This window comes from Taudactylus pleione, unplaced genomic scaffold (genome assembly GCF_031769625.1).
Source record: "Taudactylus pleione unplaced genomic scaffold, aTauple2 ptg000503l, whole genome shotgun sequence".
NCBI classification, from domain to species: Eukaryota; Metazoa; Chordata; class Amphibia; order Anura; family Myobatrachidae; genus Taudactylus; species Taudactylus pleione.
In genome coordinates, this window is record NW_028284905.1 from 950,763 (window position 1) to 972,252 (window position 21,490).

A 21,490-nucleotide genomic window follows, 5' to 3' on the forward strand; every position below is an offset into this window, starting at 1 on the left:
TTCTCGCGGATTGCAGTTGACGTCTCATACTTGGAGTTATGCGTATTGCAGGAATTGGGAGGCTGATTTTTATATTTGTTTATTCCTGTGAATGGGCAGACGCTGGCCCGGGTTTGGGGCTCTCCATCTGTATCTGAACAGTCGGATTCACCGGGGCATCTAGTGGCTGCTCTCAGGTGGTTATTAACAAACTCATTATAGCTTCCCTGCTCTTCAATAGTATATTGTGATTTGTTTTGTTCTCTTCTATCTGCTTTTTCATTCATGCTTTTACGTGCTTCTACAAATAGAGGAGGGGGATTACATCAATCAGGAGGAAGGGTATACGGCAGGCATTGGAACTAAATGATGTCACAGCAACAAGTACATGATTCTGCTCCAAGTGCTAGTGTAACAAACATCTACGGGAGACCGTGTAATGCCCAGCGTAATTAAACGCAAATCAATTATAAGAAATGTTCAAGTACATGAGCAAACCTGGAATATGGGTTTTTGCAATCGGTCGGCTTTTTAAACTTAAATATTTGGTCTACAGTATAACAGGTAGCCGCCTCCTCTGCTGAGGGCATTGCCATGTTAGTTAAATGACCGCACCTTTCATGCTTTGGGGTGTTTGCCTCGTAGAGTATTTGGAGTGTGTTATATGTCGTATATATGAATACTGTATGCGTGTTTGTTTGGTATAAAGGGCCTGATTCATTACGGATCGCTATGGCGATCGCAGCTGCCATTACGCATGCAGCCCCACTGCGAAAATATGCTAATGATTGCTATCACAATGCTGTCATAATCTGACATAAGGGTGCCCACTTTGCCTTACACACATCCGTAATACTTTGCCGGTCTGCGAAACTATCGCCGACCACCCACGCATCACCACCTCCAAACGCTCACTTTCTGTCAATCACTCTGCGATGGGTTTGCGTCGTCATTGCGATCTCGGTACGATTGCAGTGGAGCTTAGCGCACTGCACAACATGTGACCCATTGCGTGCATAATCGTAGTTGTGATTGGTTAATGAATCAGACCCAAAATACGTAACACATGTATATAAAAGGAAACACCTGCACTTCTGCCCATATACAGACTAGTTTGCGTGCGGTTGCGCTTATGACTTCTTAAACTCTGAGAGGTGAAATGGGAAGGGATGGGGGAGGGGCGTGATGTGCGTTTTCATAGAGAAGTGAAACATTTTTCACCAATGGAGGATTGCACGTGTGATGTCTGCTTAAAGACTCCTCAGTCCTGAGTGCTTGCTTCCAGCAGTGACCAGTTTTGGTGTTTCCGACATGTACTGTAGGGAGGTGGGTTTCCTGGCACGGCTTGGGGACAGGCACTCCCAAGTGATCATATTATCCCCCCATGCTTCAGAATTCCTTTCCTGACCACTATGATACCTTCCAGGATGACACATTTCCACCAAGAGCCAGGAAACAGTGAAGAGATTTTCCTCTGTGTTTCGGAATGGGGCTGCCCCGTTCCATGTTTGTGTCCCCTACCTGTAGGAACTTATTGGCAGGAATTTATAGCGCTGGGCTGCGTGTAATCTTGCACACTGGGTCCATGGTGCCTGCGCCAAACAGCGGCTCCAGTCACAACAAACAGCCCTTGTCAGCGCCAGGTCCTGTGCAACGCAACTGCACCGGGCGTTCTTTTCACTCGCAACGTGCTTCTTATTCGCAACTATAAATCAACTGGAAGCAACAAAACCACTTTGTCAGATGACACTGATCAATGCGTGATGTGAGACATTTGCATATCTGGGTGCGAATGAGTCTGAATCTGTACACGAAGTGCTACAATGCGCCGCTCACGGTTTACTCTCACGCCAAGTCTCTTTGTGCTTCCATCTGCGACTTTGTATGTTCCTGTGCGGTTAAAGTCTCAGCCCAACGTCCCTAGTACCCTTTGAGCAGCTTTTTGCTGCGTCTGAATAAGACGCAAAATTTAAAGATAAAGACGTTATGCTACATGTCTCGAAGCGTCCCAGTCGCGCCGGGAGTCTCACGTCATATGGCGTATAAACACTAATGCCCGTATTCAATTTGAGGTGAAATGTCAAAATCGGCAATAATTTATCGATGATATTGTGTCGATCAATTAAGAATGCTCCTTATATTGTGATTACGAGTACTCTTTGTAGTGTAATGTGATCACAAGATTAATCTCTGTATTGTGCTGTGATCACTAGAATGCTCTCCGTAGTGTACTGTGATCGTGAGAATGCACTCTGTAGTGCAATGTGATCACAAAAATGCTCTCTGTATTGTACTGTAATCACAAGAATACGGTATTTAATGGCAGTTCCTGAGATGCTTTTTCTGTTGTACGGTGGTCACTAGAATAATTTCTGTATTGTATGGCAATCACTAGGATGCTCTCTATACTGTATAGCAGTCACATTGATGCTTTCTGTATTGCATGGTGTTTACAGGAATACTCTATATTGTATACTGATCACTAGAATGCTCTCTGTATTGTACAGAGGTACTAGAGTGCTCTCTGTATTGCATATATCACTAATGCTAGGCAAATTATAATGCAAACCAGTATAATGCATTCTTGTACTAAACCTGCCTACATTTGTCTTTACCCCACCTACAGTAGACTTGGTCCGACCTACATGAGGCCTTTCGGGATTGTTTTCCAGGGGCACTTTAAGTTCACAATTTGCTCCCGCCTGAAGGCCTTGTACTCCTCAGGTCACACATAAGTGCCTTTATACAGACACATAGGAAAGGCTGTGGGAGATAGTTCTTTTTTCTTATACGATATGGAAGCAGCCGAGCTGACCAGCCTGGGGGGAACGCAGAGAGAGAGAGACACTGGGGGGGACGCACATTTACCTCCGTACATTCAGGCATCTGGCATATCTCCTGTGACACCGGCTGTCTCTATGAATTGAAGTTGGCATTAGACCAAGTAGCTTAAAGAGACAAGTTTTCTGACAATACATATAAAGGTACAATCTTCCATTCAAGTCAGCGTTAAAGAATTCACGTGTAAACCTATTTGTAATTAACCATTTCACAACCTCCTGCTGCTGCTCTTTGCTGCTGTATCTTCCCCGTTCTTTGTGCGTGCGTCGCCTTATACCGTGCTTGCGACACACTAGCAGCTTACGCTCCTGCCGAACACGTTGCAGCAGTCAGTACTCAGAGCTTGGTTTGCCCCATTTACCCTGGCGTCTTCTGCCTACTGCCCACACATTGTATTATTAACATCTCTCGTACACACACTCTCAGCCCATGGGAATGAAGTGTTTGATGTATATATGTGTTTGAATATTTCTTATAATATTTTAAATAAAAATACATAATAATAATTATAATAATTAATAATAAATAATAATAATATGCATAGATTAGGTCTATTTTCTCTGATCACTACTCGCCCATCTCTCTCTCCCTCTGCGTCCCCTCCCCCCAGTGTCTGTCTCTCTCTCTCTGCATCCCCCCCAGTGTGTGTGTCTCTCTCTCTCTCTGCGTCCAACCCCCAGTGTCTGTCTCTCTCTGCGTCCCCCCCAGTGTCTCTCTCTCTCTCTCTGCATCCCCCCCAGTGTGTGTCTCTCTCTCTCTGCGTCCAACCCCCAGTGTCTGTCTCTCTCTGCGTCCCCCCCCAGTGTCTCTCTCTCTCTCTCTCTCTCTCTGCATCGTCCCCAGTGTGTCTGTCTCTCTCTGCGTCCCCCCCAGTGTCTCTCTCTCTGCATCCCCCCCAGTCTCTGTCTCTTTCTGCGTCCCCCCCAGTCTCTCTCTCTCTGCGTCCCCCCAGTCTCTCTCTCTCTGCGTCTCCCCCAGTCTCTCTCTCTCTGCGTCCCCCCAGTCTCTCTCTCTCTCTGCGTCCCCACCAGTCTCTCTCTCTCTCTCTCTCTGCGTCCCCCCAGTGTCTCTCTCTCTCTGCATCCCCCCCAGTCTCTGTCTCTCTCTCTCTCTGCGTCCCCCCGTCTCTCTCTCTCTGCGTCCCCCCCCAGTCTCTCTCTCTGCATCCCCCCCAGTCTCTCTCTCTGCGTCCCCCCCATTGTCTGTCTCTCTCTGCCACCAATGTCCCACTGTCATCAGTGTAAGTGGGGAGGTTTGCTCCCCACCCCCATAGCACTCACATCGTCCTCTCCTCCCTTCCGCCGTACCTCTGTTGGCTGCTGACCGGTTCCCTCACCCGCCGGTCATTGATGTCCCACTGTCACTAGTGTAAGGGGTCTATTTCCTAAGCCTTGGATGGAGACACAGTGAACGGCGATAAGGTACCAGCCAATCGGCTCCTAACTGCACTTTTTCAAACACCGCCTGTGACATGGCAGTTAGGAGCTGGTCGGCTGGTACCTTATCTCCGTTCACCAGAGCCGTAACTAGAGTTTTTGGTGCCCCTGTGCCAGAAAGAGCATTGGCCGCCCCCCTCATGCACACAAAAAAGGGCCATGGCTTCATGGGGAAGGGCCAGGAAAGACATAGGAGATGCTGGGGATGAAATAAGAGGAAGTTATAAGTGAGAATGATAATAAACAGAAATGTGACAGGCCCAAACAGCGCCCCCTGACCTGTGGTGCCCTGTGCAATGCCACCGGCCGCACTACCCTAGCTACGGCCCTGCCGTTCACTGTGTCTCCATCCAAGGCTTAGTATAGAGACACCTAAGTGAGATCTGGGGTTTAGGTATGAATGGGTGGAAGTAGTGTGATGACCTCAGTGGGAGACTTTCCTGAGTTATAGAGCGTTCCAAGAGCTGTGCACATTACCGATGATCTATATCTCTATCCCCCTAGAAAAAGATGAATAACATTTTTTAGATAGATATATATATATATATATATATATATATATAATTGTAAGAGCGGGGCTCAGAGGTTTCTAGATGTTGTTTGTATCATTGAAATCTCGGAGTCCCGCTCATACATCATTCTAATGTTACAGCGTCTCTGCACTTGACATGCTTTTGCTAGCAACGGGGTAAAGTAATTATTTGGATCAGTGAGTGCTGGATTCCTGGATTATTTCTATATATATATATATATAATGTACTATTATTAAATTTCACAGTAACTATTTTTAGCTTTTCTCTGACACGGTGATAACCAGTGAACAAAGGTCAGACTTGTCGCCATGATGAATAAGTTCCATAGCATGCTGCTATTTCATTATGGTCTATTTGCAGGGGAAAAAGACAAATTGGTCCTCAGAGTCCGTCGCACTGTGCATAAGGCCGACATGACCATTTTTGCTAATACACAGCGACATCTCCGGAGTGTGTGATTTGTGCCGCATGGTAGTTTCGGCCTAGCCAGGGCCTCGGTTACACTGCCTGCAGAAATACCTGTAACATTTATTAGTACATTGGGTGATCCATCTTGAATATAATCAGATACCGTTTTGCCCTTATATCCCGAACTCCCACATATCATACGTGTGATTGTCCTGCTAGAGATTTGGTATGAACATGACTAAAATGAAGACTGCTGTGTGTGTATGAACAATCGGCGGCGGTTTCCAGAACATTTCACGTAACAGGCTATTTATATACCCAATTTCCTGCTGAGTAAACGCAGAGCAATATTATCATGTACTTAGCAACAGCCTGGTGGTGACAACACATTGGCAAGATCACAAAGGCTATTACCACTAACCCAACCATCCTGCTCATCCTCTACACCAGCGGTGTCAAACTGGGGGCCTCCAGCTGCAGTGGAACTACACATCCCAGCATGCAGTGCCACAGTTTTGCTATTGGGGCATGCTAAAACTGTGGCAGGGCATGCTGGGATATGTAGTCCCACAAACGCTGAAGGGTTTGGCACCACTGCTCTACACGTATCAGCCTAAACTTCCCGATAAAGATGAGAACAGATTATTAGTGAGTTATCGGCATCTCACACTTAGCCATAGGTGATCACTAGCTAGTGCTGCTCTGCATTAGGAGAAGAGCTTATGGATACTCAAGGGACCAGTACAGTACATGGTTATTCAGCCATCGGAATGCAGCTCCTGATGTGGATGGAGACATTGGCTATAATGTGTGACCCAGCAATGGATCGGCATGTTCTACCATTAGTCAGATGTTTTGTAGATGACTTGTAACATCCAGAAAATAGGATTGCTTATGCTGCTTTCTCTCTCTCATGCTGATCTTTATATAAACTCTCTAACTCTATAGTTAAGTACTTCAGGTAGTTTTTATCTAGCAGGCACCCCCGGGTGATGAAGCCTGGTGAGCACTCTGTCTACTCTCAGTTGAAACCTTCACTGCCCGAAAGCTACATCAGCCAGTTCTCTGCAGAACATGTGTTTCCATTAACCTAAGTCTTCTCTGGCAACTCTGTTACACTATTATTTTCCCTCTAAGTCCTTCTCCAAATCCTCCACCGTAACCGTATAAGAGGTAACTCTGCTACATTGCCTGCGTGTCTAAGGGCAAAGGTAGAACTCTGTCTTCCTCCTCCCCAATATCTCTCCTGTCTCTTGGCATAATGCAGTAACCTCATAGCAGGCTTCTTCCTAGAGGGTAGTATCTGATAGTACCCGACAGGCTCTGATTTATTGGCGGGAGAGCAGCCAACAGGGGAGGGTTACGAGTCATCCGCAGCTCCAAACTCTTCTAAAGAGTCCCTGCTGGCAGTCTGCCAATGGAGATTCCGTAACTGGGTTAGTCATTGCGGCAGTCTGCTGTAAAGGCAGAGCCTAAGCCGATGACATGGATGTGCCGCCTCCGCCATTTTTAGTGAAGCACCGAGCAGCTTGCTATAGCTTAGGAACAGCCTCTCTGTTCTTGGATTCTGCATCGTTACCCACCGAGTTTCCCAAAGCCCCGGGGTTGTGTGATGATCTGCAGGGAAGTGAGCACTGTAAAATAGGTAAATTCAGCTTGGTAAGAGGCCAGATCAGCAGCTTCTGTTGACATTGGTGCCAATGCAACACCCCACTTTTCCAAAGTCACTTCTCATAGTGCTTAATAGATAAATAAGTGACCTTGGTTTAGTGCAGGGGTCAGGGAACTTTTTTTACCTTTTACCCCAAAATATATTTAGATACGCCGACGTTACCCCCTTGATTTGAAAGGAAGGAAATCAAATAGTTGTGCCCCCATATAATGCCCTTGTAGTAGGGCCCCTATATAGTACCCCTGTAGTAGTGCTCCCATATAATGCCCCTGTAGTAGTGCCCCTATATAGTACCCCTGTAGTAGTGCTCCCATATAATGCCCCTGTAGTAGTGCCCCCATAGTTATGCCCCTGTACTAATGCCCCCATATAATGCCCCTGTACTAATGCCCCCATATAATGCCCCTGTAGTAGTGCCCCCATATAATGCCCCAGTAGGTAGTGCCCCATATAATGTCCCTGTAGTAGTGCCGCTTGTACAAAAAAAACAAAACACTTACCTTAATCCCCGCTCCTGCATCCGCCGCCGTCCTGTCTGCCCGACTGCTCCTCGGAACTATGGGAGAGACGTCATAGTGCGCATGGAGAGCCGGAAGCTGGAATTCAGAAGAGAACTCCAGCCTCCGACTAACGCGGCGCTGCAGAGAAGGAGCCGGGCGCCCACTGGTAATAACATCTCAGCGGGCGTCCGGCTTAGAGCCTCCCTGCGGCACAGCCGGGCATGCATATTATAGAATGATTCATATGCATGCCCGGCTGTCCGTCCATTACCCCCAGGAATATAATTTTTACCTCATGTGGGGTAATTTACCCCTTTTCCCTGACCACTGGTTTAGTGGCTTTCTCAGCAACAACCGAGTCTTTCTCTGCTGCTGCTCGATCTCTGGCTCCCAATGTTTGTGGAAGTTGATCCTTTGATCCTAAGTCTTTATCTTTCAAAATCTGTCTTTAATATTTGTTTGTAGAATTGTCCATATTTGTATTGACGCCTTCAGCAACAGCTTTTTATAGAGACTATTTAGAATGCTACTTTCTTTGTTGGGAAAGGGAAGGGTCGTTGTCTAAATCAGTTAGGCCAGCTATCCCTAACCTGTGTTGTCCAGACAAGTGTGGCTTATATTGGGCCAGCTTTCCAGTATTGTCCTCTGCAGTCTCATCCTTCCGAACTACAGTATTTGCCTAAGGTACTGTCAGCCTGATATAGCCAAAGAGCACCGTTCTGATTTCCTCAGCATGTACCGTGTGTCTATGGAAATGGCAGCTGCAGAGGAGAATAAGCCCCATTGTCCCTGTTTTACTAAATAATCCCTGAGACAGACCCAATCTCTTAGAACATCAACCACTTTTTTGTTTGACATGGTTGAAAGCAGATCTAGATGGTAAGTTCTACAACTTGGAAATAGCTTGTTTCTTAAAATCTAGGCTGTTATGTGCTTTAGCTCACGCTATGGGGTCTATTTATCCTACTTTTAAACATGCGGAACCAGTTTTTTACCACTGATTTGTTAACGCAAATACTGAAGATGTCTCCTGCTTTGCAACGTCATGTGCAGAAGCCGCCATAGTCCTCTTTTGGGGCGGCTGTTTGGTAAAAGTTTTACTTTTCTGAACTTGCTCGCTTTAGCTAATGCCTCCTTCAGATGGGGGTTAGTCTCCATGGAGTTCCCTATCTGGGAAGCCTGGCCAGGGAGGAGGGATCTTGCAGTCTCTCTCTGGTTGTCTGGAGTGACACTTTTCTGCTTTTCGCATGTGGTTCAGGGTCCGAACCCAGAAATAAGGAGATACCGTAAGATATATAATTTACTTCTTACTGATCCCCATCGCAGCCCGTGTCCCGGTGACTTCACATTGGTAAATACCATACAAAAATATTCATTATTGCAGTGATAGTCGGCAATAAATTGTTAATTTTTAGGGGGCATAGCAGAACTTTTAATAAACATCCCCCTTCACACTTAGTCCTATTTCTACTTGCTGGCCTCGGTTTTTTCTTTCAACACCGTAAACATTTGTAGACAACTGCAGATCATTTTAAGGGGTCAATTCAATTAGCCGCAAACCTTGCGTTGTGCTGTTAGAACGCCATAGAAACGCTGGGAATGACACATCAACTTGGCCCAATTTTGCCCTAAATTTGTGAATATTTGCACACTGCGCTATGGGGGGGGGTGTGCAAACAAAAAATCTGCGGTCTCTGGGCTACCGTAAGTGCGGCATATGCACGCACTTGCTGGGTGAGACGGATTGTAATTCAGTTAACCCTTATTTTGTAAAGCTATCAGCGTTGATCAAACTATCACTGTCAAGCACGGTAGTGTCTCCTTCCCAGCTAAGTCCTATACGATGGCCATCATCGTCACCATTGCTAGAGCCGATAAGAGAGAGAACGTAGCGGTAAGAGATAACAGACCAATGCCTTTTATTAATGCCCACAGCAACAGCACTAGAACAGTATAAATGGCTTTATTTGGCAGTAGTGAAGCCATAATGGGATAGTGAAAAAGTTTTTTTTGCTGACTTATTGTTTATAAAGAAGATTATTTTACTTTGTTTCAGGTAAGAAGGCTTCAGGGGTGTTATCATTCTTTCGTGGCACGGGTGGGAAGAGCCCAGACTTGTCTGCTCAGAGAAAAGAAACATTACGGGGTGCAGACAGCGCCTATTATCAAGTAGGGCAGATGGGCAGAGGAGGTGTAGAAAGCCAAGGAGCTGAACCTCAAGGTGCTGTATCCATAAAATGTGAACGTCTCTTTACTACCATAGACACCTAAGCTTCTCTTCATTTTTTGTTTTATAAATAAAATATACATATATTAAGATCTTGTTATCCAAGTGAGGCTTTGCTGTTGGTGCTGCTGATACAGGTAGTGAACGAGAAAAAAGAAAAAATGGAAACGTCAATATAAAGTCAACCAATAGGTAATAGGACCAGCGCGGCTGGCCGTTACTACATGTATGTATCATGGCATGTAGTCTGCCTTTGTCAGGGGGGATGCAGCACTATTATTACACAAGAATAAATGAAACAACAATGAATCAAACCACCTGCAGCTCAGTACACACCCAGGAGCACCAAATCCCCAAATTTATACAAACAAAAATAAGGGCGGTCCAAGAGTAGCGCTGTCCACAACCCAAGATATGTGTGTCCCCCTTCCGTCAGTGTTTGAAGATATGGTATCCTCAACGGGGAAAAAATAGCAATACAGCAGAGAGTATTATACAAAGTAAAAATGGAATATCTGCAACAGTGGACGGTCATAGAATACGGGCAACTCATCCCAAAGCAGTGAGATGCATACACAAAAAGGTATCTTTCGTATAATCTTCTTTATGTAGTCATAAAACACTTGTCGTCCCCTTCTGGGTTTTAACTCACCTGGGAAGAGATGTCAGCATTCCCCAAAAGGTTTCTTTTATGTAGAATCATATATATATATATATATATATATATATATAACTCTCCAAGATCCGGCACTCACAGGTATATTGTATAACTAGACCGGGTGCCCTCCTCACTGTGACCTCCAAACGGGGATACACTGACACATACTACAACCAATGGCGGCACTCCGGATAACAAACAATGCGGACACTTAGCTGGTTTCAGCGACGTTTCAGCGCCTTTAATCAGCGCTTTTATCAAGCATATACAGTAATACAAAAGTGAATAACAGACTTAAATAGCTCACCACCCAGCAGGCCAAACCTCCGATATAGCACACGTGCGCTGCCAGACAACAGTCGCACAGGACATGACGTCATGGTCAGCCGCTGGTGTAACCATAGTGATGTGCATGCACACTAATACTCACTGTGACTGCTCATCGAATGATCATAAGATAAAAGCAAACTCTGTGTCAAAACCGAAAAGCGGCCTGAAACAGAATATGCACCATTAAGTGAAAATGAATGAGAACACCAATACTCTAAAACTTACTCTCGGCAGACTGCCGTAATTATGCTAAAAGCACCATGACCACTACCTACACCTATACAAACATGACCGACAACATCAACACGACGTACCTAAACATATATGACATTGGACACATAAAACGATGTCAATTTACAATGTACAACAAAATGTTAATGCACACAATAAACAGATGAACAGCAACCGATATGTACCCACTTTGTATCAACCCACAAAAAACTTATTATGACTATAATCAGGCCCAATTAGTGAGGATTCCAATAATAGGACACCTTCTTTTTGGAATCTTACCAAAGATGAACGCATGGCCCTTAAACATCTAGCTGCATATGATGACATCGTATTCCGCCAAGCAGATAAGGGAGGAGGGATTGTAGTGTTAAACCTCACCGATTATATTGAGGAGGCATCCCGACAACTTAGTGACGTCACTACATACAAAAAACTCGCACAGGATCCAACGTGCATTTTTAAAAAGGAATTGGATGCTATACTAGATGAAGCTTGTCGCATGGGAACTATTCCTGCTGCTATCAAAAAAATTTTGGAAGTAAAGTTTCCCATCAGACCATTGCTTTATTTGATTCCCAAGTTACACAAAGATCCCATTAGGCCGCCGGGTCGGCCCATCATCGCTGCTCGTGGCTCATTGTATCAACCGATATCCACTTATTTGGACGCGTTGCTGCAACCATGTGTTCAAGCTAGATCATCATACTTAAAGGACACTAATACTTTGTTAAAATCTTTTGTGGATCTTCCTGATTTACCTTTAGATTGTGTCTTATGTTCGGTGGACGTATGTAGCCTATACACGTGTATCCCCCATGGGGAAGGTTTACATGCCACCAGGAATTTAATACATGATAATCCCTTATTCAAGGGCATCAATGAGGAATTATTTATACAGTTGTTAGAATTAACACTCACTAGAAATTACTTTATGTTCAATGGCGCTTATTACTTGCAGCTGTCTGGTTGCGCTATGGGGTCTAATGTGGCCCCTTCATATGCTAATTCGTATATGTTCGCCATTGAACATGAAGTATTTTTTTCTGATCCCAATATTTCTAAAAACATATTGGCTTTTTACCGATATATCGACGATCTGTTGATTGTGTGGGGAGATACCACACAGGCATTTGTCAATTTGATTGAGCAATATAACAATTTGTATAGACCTGTGAGATTCACGTACCACACCAGTCTCACTTCGGTGAATTTCTTAGATGTTACGGTTACCAAGTGTGGAGGTAGATTAGTTCCCTCTTTATTTACCAAGGCCACTGACAGGAACAATGTGTTACTGGCCAGTAGTGCACATCCAGCACCATTAAAAAACTCTTTACCATTCTCACAGTTTTTACGTGCTTTGCGTATAGCGAAAGATCGAGAGGAAGGGATCAAACAACTAGATAGGATGCTGACTAATTTTTTACAAAGAGGGTACAGTTTGGCAACTTTGAGCCAAGCCAAACTTAAAGCATTGGCAATTCCAGCAGATAAACTGCTTGGTGCTCCTAGTACCATTAAGAATGCTCAGTCTAATAGGCATATATGGGTTAACAACTTTAACCACATGAGTTCCTCCATCAATCGACAAGCTAAACGTCTGTGGCCAATCATCAGCACAGACAAGCACCTTCAACCCCTCATCAATTCATCTCTTATGTCTTGTTATCGCAGAGGTAGAAACCTCAAAGACCTTTTAGTGCGTAACGACATCACCCAATTGGGTAAATCCAAGAAAAGCAGCTTTTTGGGTAATCCCAAATTGGGTTGCTATAAATGTTCCAACTGCACCACTTGCAGCTATTTACAGACAGGGCCTTCGTTTTTCCATCCATTCACAGGTGTGAAATATAATATACGCTATCACCTTACATGCACTAGTTCATATATTGTTTATGCGATTATCTGCCCTTGTTCTAAAATGTATATAGGGAAGACAGAGTGTACACTCCGAGTCCGTATGGCGCAACACAGGTCAGCTATTAGGGCTGCTATTACTAGCGGCACCAGTGAACAGCCTGTAGCCAGACATTTTTCTGAGGCTAAACATAGCATTGCGACGTTACGCTATCGTATTATTGACCATGTGCCTCCTTTACAGAGAGGTGGTGATCGTGGCAAGAAACTGTTACAGTGTGAAGCCAATTGGATCATGAGGTTAGAGACATTGGCTCCTCGTGGTTTGAATGAGACTTTAGGTCTTCAATGCTTTGTATAAACATCCATAGAGTCTATCATTTAACAGTTAGTGGTGCTTGCCGTAGCGATTAACAGATTATTGCTTCCAAGGGGGCTGTTTAATATGTTCGGACACCATTTTAGATCTTAGTGTAGTCTCCGTTAATTTTTGGGCCTGATTATAGTCATAATAAGTTTTTTGTGGGTTGATACAAAGTGGGTACATATCGGTTGCTGTTCATCTGTTTATTGTGTGCATTAACATTTTGTTGTACATTGTAAATTGACATCGTTTTATGTGTCCAATGTCATATATGTTTAGGTACGTCGTGTTGATGTTGTCGGTCATGTTTGTATAGGTGTAGGTAGTGGTCATGGTGCTTTTAGCATAATTACGGCAGTCTGCCGAGAGTAAGTTTTAGAGTATTGGTGTTCTCATTCATTTTCACTTAATGGTGCATATTCTGTTTCAGGCCGCTTTTCGGTTTTGACACAGAGTTTGCTTTTATCTTATGATCATTCGATGAGCAGTCACAGTGAGTATTAGTGTGCATGCACATCACTATGGTTACACCAGCGGCTGACCATGACGTCATGTCCTGTGCGACTGTTGTCTGGCAGCGCACGTGTGCTATATCGGAGGTTTGGCCTGCTGGGTGGTGAGCTATTTAAGTCTGTTATTCACTTTTGTATTACTGTATATGCTTGATAAAAGCGCTGATTAAAGGCGCTGAAACGTCGCTGAAACCAGCTAAGTGTCCGCATTGTTTGTTATCCGGAGTGCCGCCATTGGTTGTAGTATATATATATATATATATATATATATATATATATATATATATATATATATGCATGATTTCTAAACCAAGGCCCAGAAGAAATTATCACTGACGTAAATGGATTTCCAAAAAGGATTTATTCATAAAATGATAAAAAAACCACAAATGGATTTCCAAACAAGACAAAGATTCAGGAAAAGTTCTTTCCTCATATGGGGATACCACCAACAACCTAGATATCCAGCAACAAAATTCCAACCTCATCTGGAATGAAGCTGACTTTGTCTGGCCATCAGATGGAAGTAGATGTAAAAAAGGTAAGTCCACTGTGGTTGGGTGCCCCTCTTTGACCGCCCATATTTTTGTTTATTATTCAAGAATGTCACCCCCTAACACCTGGTGAAAGAGCCGACACTAGTGGGTCTTCGAGCAGAGCCGTCGCGGGGGGCGTTTTGCTTGCAGGGTGCCTGGAACAGGGAAATGCTGTCTCCGGCATAGTTTCCAGAATGTCCTCTGAATGTTTGATTGGCCTCCGATCTGGTGGCTGAAAATACCTGGAGATATGGATAAGCAGGATCATGTGTAGCAAACCCTGTATCGGACACGCGTGTCCCCTGAATGCGGGCTTAGCCATCCTGGATACACCACTATAGTCAGGGGAGTAATGTGTGGAGATGAGTCCTCAATACCATTATGTAGTGATCAGCATTGGCCTTGCCTTGGCAGGGAATGACTGTACCCAATCAATGCCAGGAAAATGATTTCTCTCATCATTAAGGAACTCCCATAACCCTTCACGGTTGGAAATAAAGAAACACGTAGTGCGCTGCGACCTGCCTGTGATATTCTGCTTTGTACAGTTGGACATTTGTGTGATGAAACTTGTTGCTCACAGCGCAGGTTCCTGCTTACAGGCAGTTGATCCGCAGTCGCTTACCTGTCCAGCACGAAGGTAAGCAGGGTGTCGCTCTCCTGGAGTAAGTGCTAGTGGCTTCTTTGCTACTGGTGGTTTTTCGCCTCACACTCAATCAGGATATTACTATACAGGCTGCTGCTCATGAAATATAAGCAAACGGTCTTGTCTTTGTCCCTGAATCTCCTTACCAAATGCCCCTCAGCAATCTGCCAGCTATCTTTCCAAGGTATACTGTTGCCACCCCATGCCATCCATGTCTATAATATAAATAACTTGGGAAGTGCAGCATTTGTATTTGTGACCCCCACCATCTTTTCCTTCCTGCATGAGCCGTATCTGCTCTGTGTCCTGCACTCACCATCTTTTCCTTCCTGCATGAGCCGTATCTGCTCTGTGTCCTGCACTCACCATCTTTTCCTTCCTGTATGAGCCGTAGCTGCTCTGTGTCCTGCACTCACCATCTTTTCCTTCCTGTATGAGCCGTAGCTGCTCTGTGTCCTGCACTCACCATCTTTTCCTTCCTGTATGAGCCGTAGCTGCTCTGTGTCCTGCACTCACCATCTTTTCCTTCCTGTATGAGCCGTAGCTGCTCTGTGTCCTGCACTCACCATCTTTTGCGTCCTGTATAAGCCGTATCTGCTCTGTGTCCTGCACTCACCATCTTTTCCTTCCTGTATGAGCCGTAGCTGCTCTGTGTCCTACACTCACCATCTTTTCCTTCCTGTATGAGCCGTAGCTGCTCTGTCCTCTGCACTCACCATCTTTTCCTTCCTGTATGATCTGTATCTGCTCTGTGTCCTGCACTCACCATCTTTTCCTTCCTGTATGAGCCGTAGCTGCTCTGTGTCCTACACTCACCATCTTTTCCTTCCTGTATGAGCCGTATCTGCTCTGTGTCCTGCACTCACCATCTTTTCCTTCCTGCATGATCCGTATCTGCTCTGTGTCCTACACTCACCATCTTTTCCTTCCTGCATGAGCCGTAGCTGCTCTGTGTCCTGCATGAGCCGTAGCTGCTCTGTGTCCTGCACTCACCATCTTTTCCTTCCTGTATGAGCCGTAGCTGCTCTGTGTCCTGCACTCACCATCTTTTCCTTCCTGTATGATCTGTATCTGCTCTGTGTCCTGCACTCACCATCTTTTGCGTCCTGTATAAGCCGTATCTGCTCTGTGTCCTGCACTCACCATCTTTTCCTTCCTGTATGAGCCGTAGCTGCTCTGTGTCCTACACTCACCATCTTTTCCTTCCTGTATGAGCCGTAGCTGCTCTGTGTCCTGCACTCACCATCTTTTCCTTCCTGTATGATCTGTATCTGCTCTGTGTCCTGCACTCACCATCTTTTGCGTCCTGTATAAGCCGTATCTGCTCTGTGTCCTGCACTCACCATCTTTTCCTTCCTGTATGAGCCGTAGCTGCTCTGTGTCCTACACTCACCATCTTTTCCTTCCTGTATGAGCCGTAGCTGCTCTGTGTCCTGCACTCACCATCTTTTCCTTCCTGTATGATCTGTATCTGCTCTGTGTCCTACACTCACCATCTTTTCCTTCCTGTATGAGCCGTATCTGCTCTGTGTCCTGCACTCACCATCTTTTCCTTCCTGCATGATCTGTATCTGCTCTGTGTCCTACACTCACCATCTTTTCCTTCCTGCATGAGCCGTAGCTGCTCTGTGTCCTGCACTCACCATCTTTTCCTTCCTGCATGAGCCGTATCTGCTCTGTGTCCTGCACTCACCATCTTTTCCTTCCTGCATGAGCTGCATCTGCTCTGTGTCCTGCACTCACCATATTTTCCTTCCTGCATGATCTGTATCTGCTCTGTGTCCTGCACTCACCATCTTTTCCTTCCTGTATGATGATCTGTATCTGCTCTGTGTCCTGCACTCACCATCTTTTCCTTACTACATCTGTATCTGCTCTGTGTCCTACACTCACCATCTTTTCCTTCCTGCATGAGCCGTATCTGCTCTGTGTCCTGCACTCACTATCTTTTCCTTCCTGTATGAGCTGTATCTGCTCTGTGTCCTGCACTCACCATCTTTTCCTTCCTGCATGATCTGTATCTGCTCTGTGTCCTGCACTCACCATCTTTTCCTTCCTGTATGAGCCGTAGCTGCTCTGTGTCCTGCACTCACTATCTTTTCCTTCCTGCATGAGCTGTATCTGCTCTGTGTCCTGCACTCACCATCTTTTCCTTCCTGCATGATCTGTATCTGCTCTGTGTCCTGCTCTCACCCAGTTCCATTTTAATTTTTTTGTCGACTACCTGTAATTTTTCATTGTTGAAAAGTAATGTAAATGTAATTTAATCCGTATTGTAGCTAAGTTCTGTAATTGGTTCAGTAATATAGAGGCTGCTATAAATTTTTTTGCATTTCACTATTTTTTGAGGGGAGTTATTCAGATATATGTTTATAATGACATTTATTCCACGATTAAATATTTATTGATAGTCAAATTTTAGTTTCTATGGCCTTATTTTTTCGTTACCCAGATAGGCAAAGGGTGGATGGTGGAGGGGGGTGGGTTTATTGTGCAAGGCCTAACCTCAAGTTCCATTAAGAAATATTACAAATTAATTTTAGAAGTGTGTAACACATAACCCCTTGTGCTTGAGTCTGTGCATAATATTTCTAAAGTAGATAATAGTAAAAATGACTTAAGGCAAGCTAAAACAATAGATTAGATGTAATTGGATAAGTCTTGCTTCTCCGCAGTTCAATTTTGAGGAATGGTGAAGATCATAACATAATTGTTAGAAATGTATCCATATATGGCTGTTCTATCACATCTTTAGTGGGGTCGAGACGCTGCTTTAGGTCTAACCCGGCTCTCGGGGCTACATTTTATCCGTAGCCTAAAGCTTAACGCCGTGCAGCAATCACATCTCATACACATTCGTGATCCACTGCAAATACTTGAAAGCGAAATGTCCACATTGTCATACTTGCGTACTCTCCCGACATGGTCCGGAGCCTCCCGAAAATCGGGTGTCGCTCCCGGAAGAGTGGGCAAGTCTCCCGGCCTGCGCCGCCCGCCTGCAACCCCCGCCGGCGTCTGCTTCTCCCTTTGGACGGTCCGGGGGCACCTGATGACGCGATTCGCCCTGAATCGCTTCATTGTGGCCCCGACCACTGCAACACAATGTCGGTGATATCTGCGTTGTGTACTGGGGGCGGGGCCGTGATGATACCATCACTGCCACGCCCCCGCCACGCCCTCAAAACAGTGACACGCCCCCCCAGCTGTGCCGTGCTGGCTGCTTCTCCAACATAAACTCTCTACATTAAAAGCGTTCCATTCTAGTTCTGGTATCCTAATCTATAGTGCTGTCTGTTTTACTATCATTTTCTTTTTTTTTTTCTTTACGCTCTGATAACTGTAATGAATAGTTTCTGTAATTGTGGACTATGGTCCCATCCTACCCTGACTCGTCCTTCCCCTGGTTTTCTTTCGTACTACCCCCCCCCCTTTTATTTTTGTTTTTCCTTTATTTATTTCATATCTTTGTGTGTTGTTTTTTTTTTAAATTTCAATAAAAATTATTGATGAAAAGAATAAAATAAAATAAATGTCGAGGCTGCGAAACCCTCTCTCCGTATCTGCAGCTTGTAAGATGCAAATTGTGATCCAGCTTCTAACTTGAGCTTTTCATAACTTCTATGTAGATAAAACTAGCTGCAGACGGGAAAACATCAGAACGACATGTTTACCCTCTACCACCCCCAGCCTGGCTGATCATCGTCCCCTCTCCATATTTACTGATGTAGTATTTATGTCTTCGGCTAGGAATCCAAGAAAATGAATAAAATGGGAATGATAGTCTTATATTTAGCCTGCGGTCCTGGATTTTGCAATTAAGCAATGAAATCCGCACAGGTGTATTCGTTACCCACTGACACGTTTTAAATAATCTACAAGTGGAGCTAATTATTTTACTTGTGATTTTGTGAGGAGACCTGGAAAACATGCTCCGTTTGGGCTCCTGAGGACCGAGTTTGAGAACCTGTGCAGTAATGTTTCATTTCCTACAGTACTTGTGTGCTAACTGTGTGGTATTGAAATAAATCCTTTGTGTTGTTTAGATGACAGCGATGGTGGAGACAGGCAGAGGAAGCAGGCTGGGAACCCTCATGTTGAGCTGCGTAAGTATCACACCGGCGTACTTACTACAACGCGTTATATGAGGACCTTATTGCACTTCTTTCATGACGTAGTGTTCCTTTCTGCAGATCTAATAGTAACAGGACAGGCCGAGTACATGCCCAATGTACAGTTATTAACAGACAGAGAAAAGTCATTTTTGCAACTGATTTCCTTATTATGTATAGGTCATTTATATTCTATTTGTGGAGTTAGATAATCTGGCCCTGATTCAGAGCCGGACGCTCTGACAAGAGCGCTCGCTCTGAATCAGGGCCGTCCTACCTATTATTGGAGTGGCCTCCTGGCTGCTCGCATAGCTGTGGGTGACCGCCCACAGCTTATGCGAGCGGCCAAAAAGATGGTCGCGATAGTCAAGACCATCGCGACCATCGGGCTTGCGACGAGACCCTGCGGTAGGGTCTCACTGCCGCAAGCCCAGGAGTGATTTTGTCTGTATCAGAGCCAAAATCACTCCCACTGACATCACTAGTGTCAGTGGGACAGCACGCCCCCTTTGGTGCGAGACCCATAGCGACGGCTTGGCTGTCACTATTCGGGTCTCACGCATGCGCACGCGGAGCTCCCTGCGCACTAGGGCACCATCGACCCGCTCGCGAGCGGGTCAGAATCAGGCCCTCTGTGTGTATTCCGCAGCCCCCCATGCTTCTCCCTCCGCCATGCGGTGCTCCACACCGTCCCCTTTTGTAATCCACAGAAAGTATGGGACTGTGCGTGCCAATGCTTTGGACTATGCTAGTGCTCTTATTTACTGCCCTGAAGGTGCTGAAATATCTCTGCACACTGCTTGATACTTTAGTTCATTTAGCATCACTTTTGATTTAATGACCTGTACGTATGTATATGTCTTTCCCTATGCTGTTCTTTCTTCACCTACTTGCAGTTATTTATCCATCTACCCCCTGCAGTTCTCTATTCCTCCTTTCACAACTGTTCTCTATCATCCTGCTGTTTCCCCCCTCTCCCCCCTGCTGTTTCCCCCCTCTCCCCCCCTGCTGTTTCCCCCCTCTCCCCCCCATGCTGTTTCCCCCCTCTCCCCCCCATGCTGTTTCCCCCCTCTCCCCCCATGCTGTTTCCCCCCTCTCCCCCCATGCTGTTTCCCCATCCCCCATGCTGTTTCCCCATCCCCCCCCATGCTGTTTCCCCCCTCTCCCATGCTGTTTCCCCCCTCTCCCACCCATGCTGTTTCCCCCCTCTCCCACCCATGCTGTTTCCCCCCTCTCCCACCCATGCTGTTTCCCCCCTCTCCCACCCATGCTGTTTCCCCCCTCTCCCACCCATGCTGTTTCCCCCCTCTCCCACCCATGCTGTTTCCCCCCTCTCCCACCCATGCTGTTTCCCCCCTCTCCCACCCATGCTGTTTCCCCCCTCTCCCACCCATGCTGTTTCCCCCCTCTCCCACCCATGCTGTTTCCCCCCTCTCCCACCCATGCTGTTTCCCCCCTCTCCCACCCATGCTGTTTCCCCCCTCTCCCACCCATGCTGTTTCCCCCCTCTCCCACCCATGCTGTTTCCCCCCTCTCCCACCCATGCTGTTTCCCCCCTCTCCCACCCATGCTGTTTCCCCCCTCTCCCACCCATGCTGTTTCCCCCCCTCTCCCCCCTGCTGTTTCCCCCCCTCTCCCCCCTGCTGTTTCCCCCCCTCTCCCCCCTGCTGTTTCCCCCCCTCTCCCCCCGAGCTGTTTCCCCCCCTCTCCCCCCGAGCTGTTTCCCCCCCTCTCCCCCCGAGCTGTTTCCCCCCCTCTCCCCCCGAGCTGTTTCCCCCCTCTCCCCCCGAGCTGTTTCCCCCCTCTCCCCCCGAGCTGTTTCCCCCCTCTCCCCCCGAGCTGTTTCCCCCCTCTCCCCCCGAGCTGTTTCCCCCCTCTCCCCCCGAGCTGTTTCCCCCCTCTCCCCCCGAGCTGTTTCCCCCCTCTCCCCCCGAGCTGTTTCCCCCCTCTCCCCCCGAGCTGTTTCCCCCCTCTCCCCCCGAGCTGTTTCCCCCCTCTCCCCCCCCCCTGATGTTTCCCCCCTCTCCCCCCCCCTGATGTTTCCCCCCTCTCCCCCCCCTGATGTTTCCCCCCTCTCCCCCCCCTGATGTTTCCCCCCTCTCCCCCCCCTGATGTTTCCCCCCTCTCCCCCCCCTGATGTTTCCCCCCTCTCCCCCCCCTGATGTTTCCCCCCTCTCCCCCCCTGCTGTTTCCCCCCCTCTCCCCCCCTGCTGTTTCCCCCCCTCTCCCCCCCTGCTGTTTCCCCCCCTCTCCCCCCCTGCTGTTTCCCCCCCTCTCCCCCCTGCTGTTTCCCCCCCTCTCTCCCCTGCTGTTTCCCCCCCTCTCCCCCTGCTGTTTTCCCCCTCTCTCCCCCTGCTGTTTTCCCCCTCTCTCCCCCTGCTGTTTTCCCCCTCTCTCCCCCTGCTGTTTTCCCCCTCTGCTGTTTTCCCCCTCTGCTGTTTTCCCCCTCTCCCCCTGCTGTTCTCTATCATCCTGCTGTTTTCCCCCTCTCCCCCTCTGCTGTTTTCCCCCTCTCCCCCTCTCTGCTGTTTTCCCCCTCTCTCCCCCTGCTGTTTTCTCCCTCTCCCCCCCTGCTGTTTTCCCCCTCTCCCCCCCTGCTGTTTTCCCCCTCTCTCCCCCCCTGCTGTTTTCCCCCTCTCTCCCCCCCT

At 46.7% G+C, this 21,490-nt stretch overlaps 1 protein-coding gene across 2 annotated transcripts in view; it reads left to right on the plus strand.

The window, feature by feature from the left end:
* The window catches only part of PIKFYVE (phosphoinositide kinase, FYVE-type zinc finger containing), a 216,656-nt gene that overhangs the window by 136,453 nt on the left and 58,713 nt on the right, over positions 1-21,490 (plus strand). Inside the window, exons 35-36 of one of the 2 annotated variants that reach the window (XM_088450027.1) lie at positions 9,426-9,590; positions 18,777-18,836. In XM_088450027.1, the coding sequence (XP_088306153.1) occupies positions 9,426-9,590; positions 18,777-18,836 (225 nt within the window). The remainder of the gene's footprint in view (positions 1-9,425; positions 9,591-18,776; positions 18,837-21,490) is intronic. The other variant, XM_088450026.1, reaches the window with a different exon arrangement.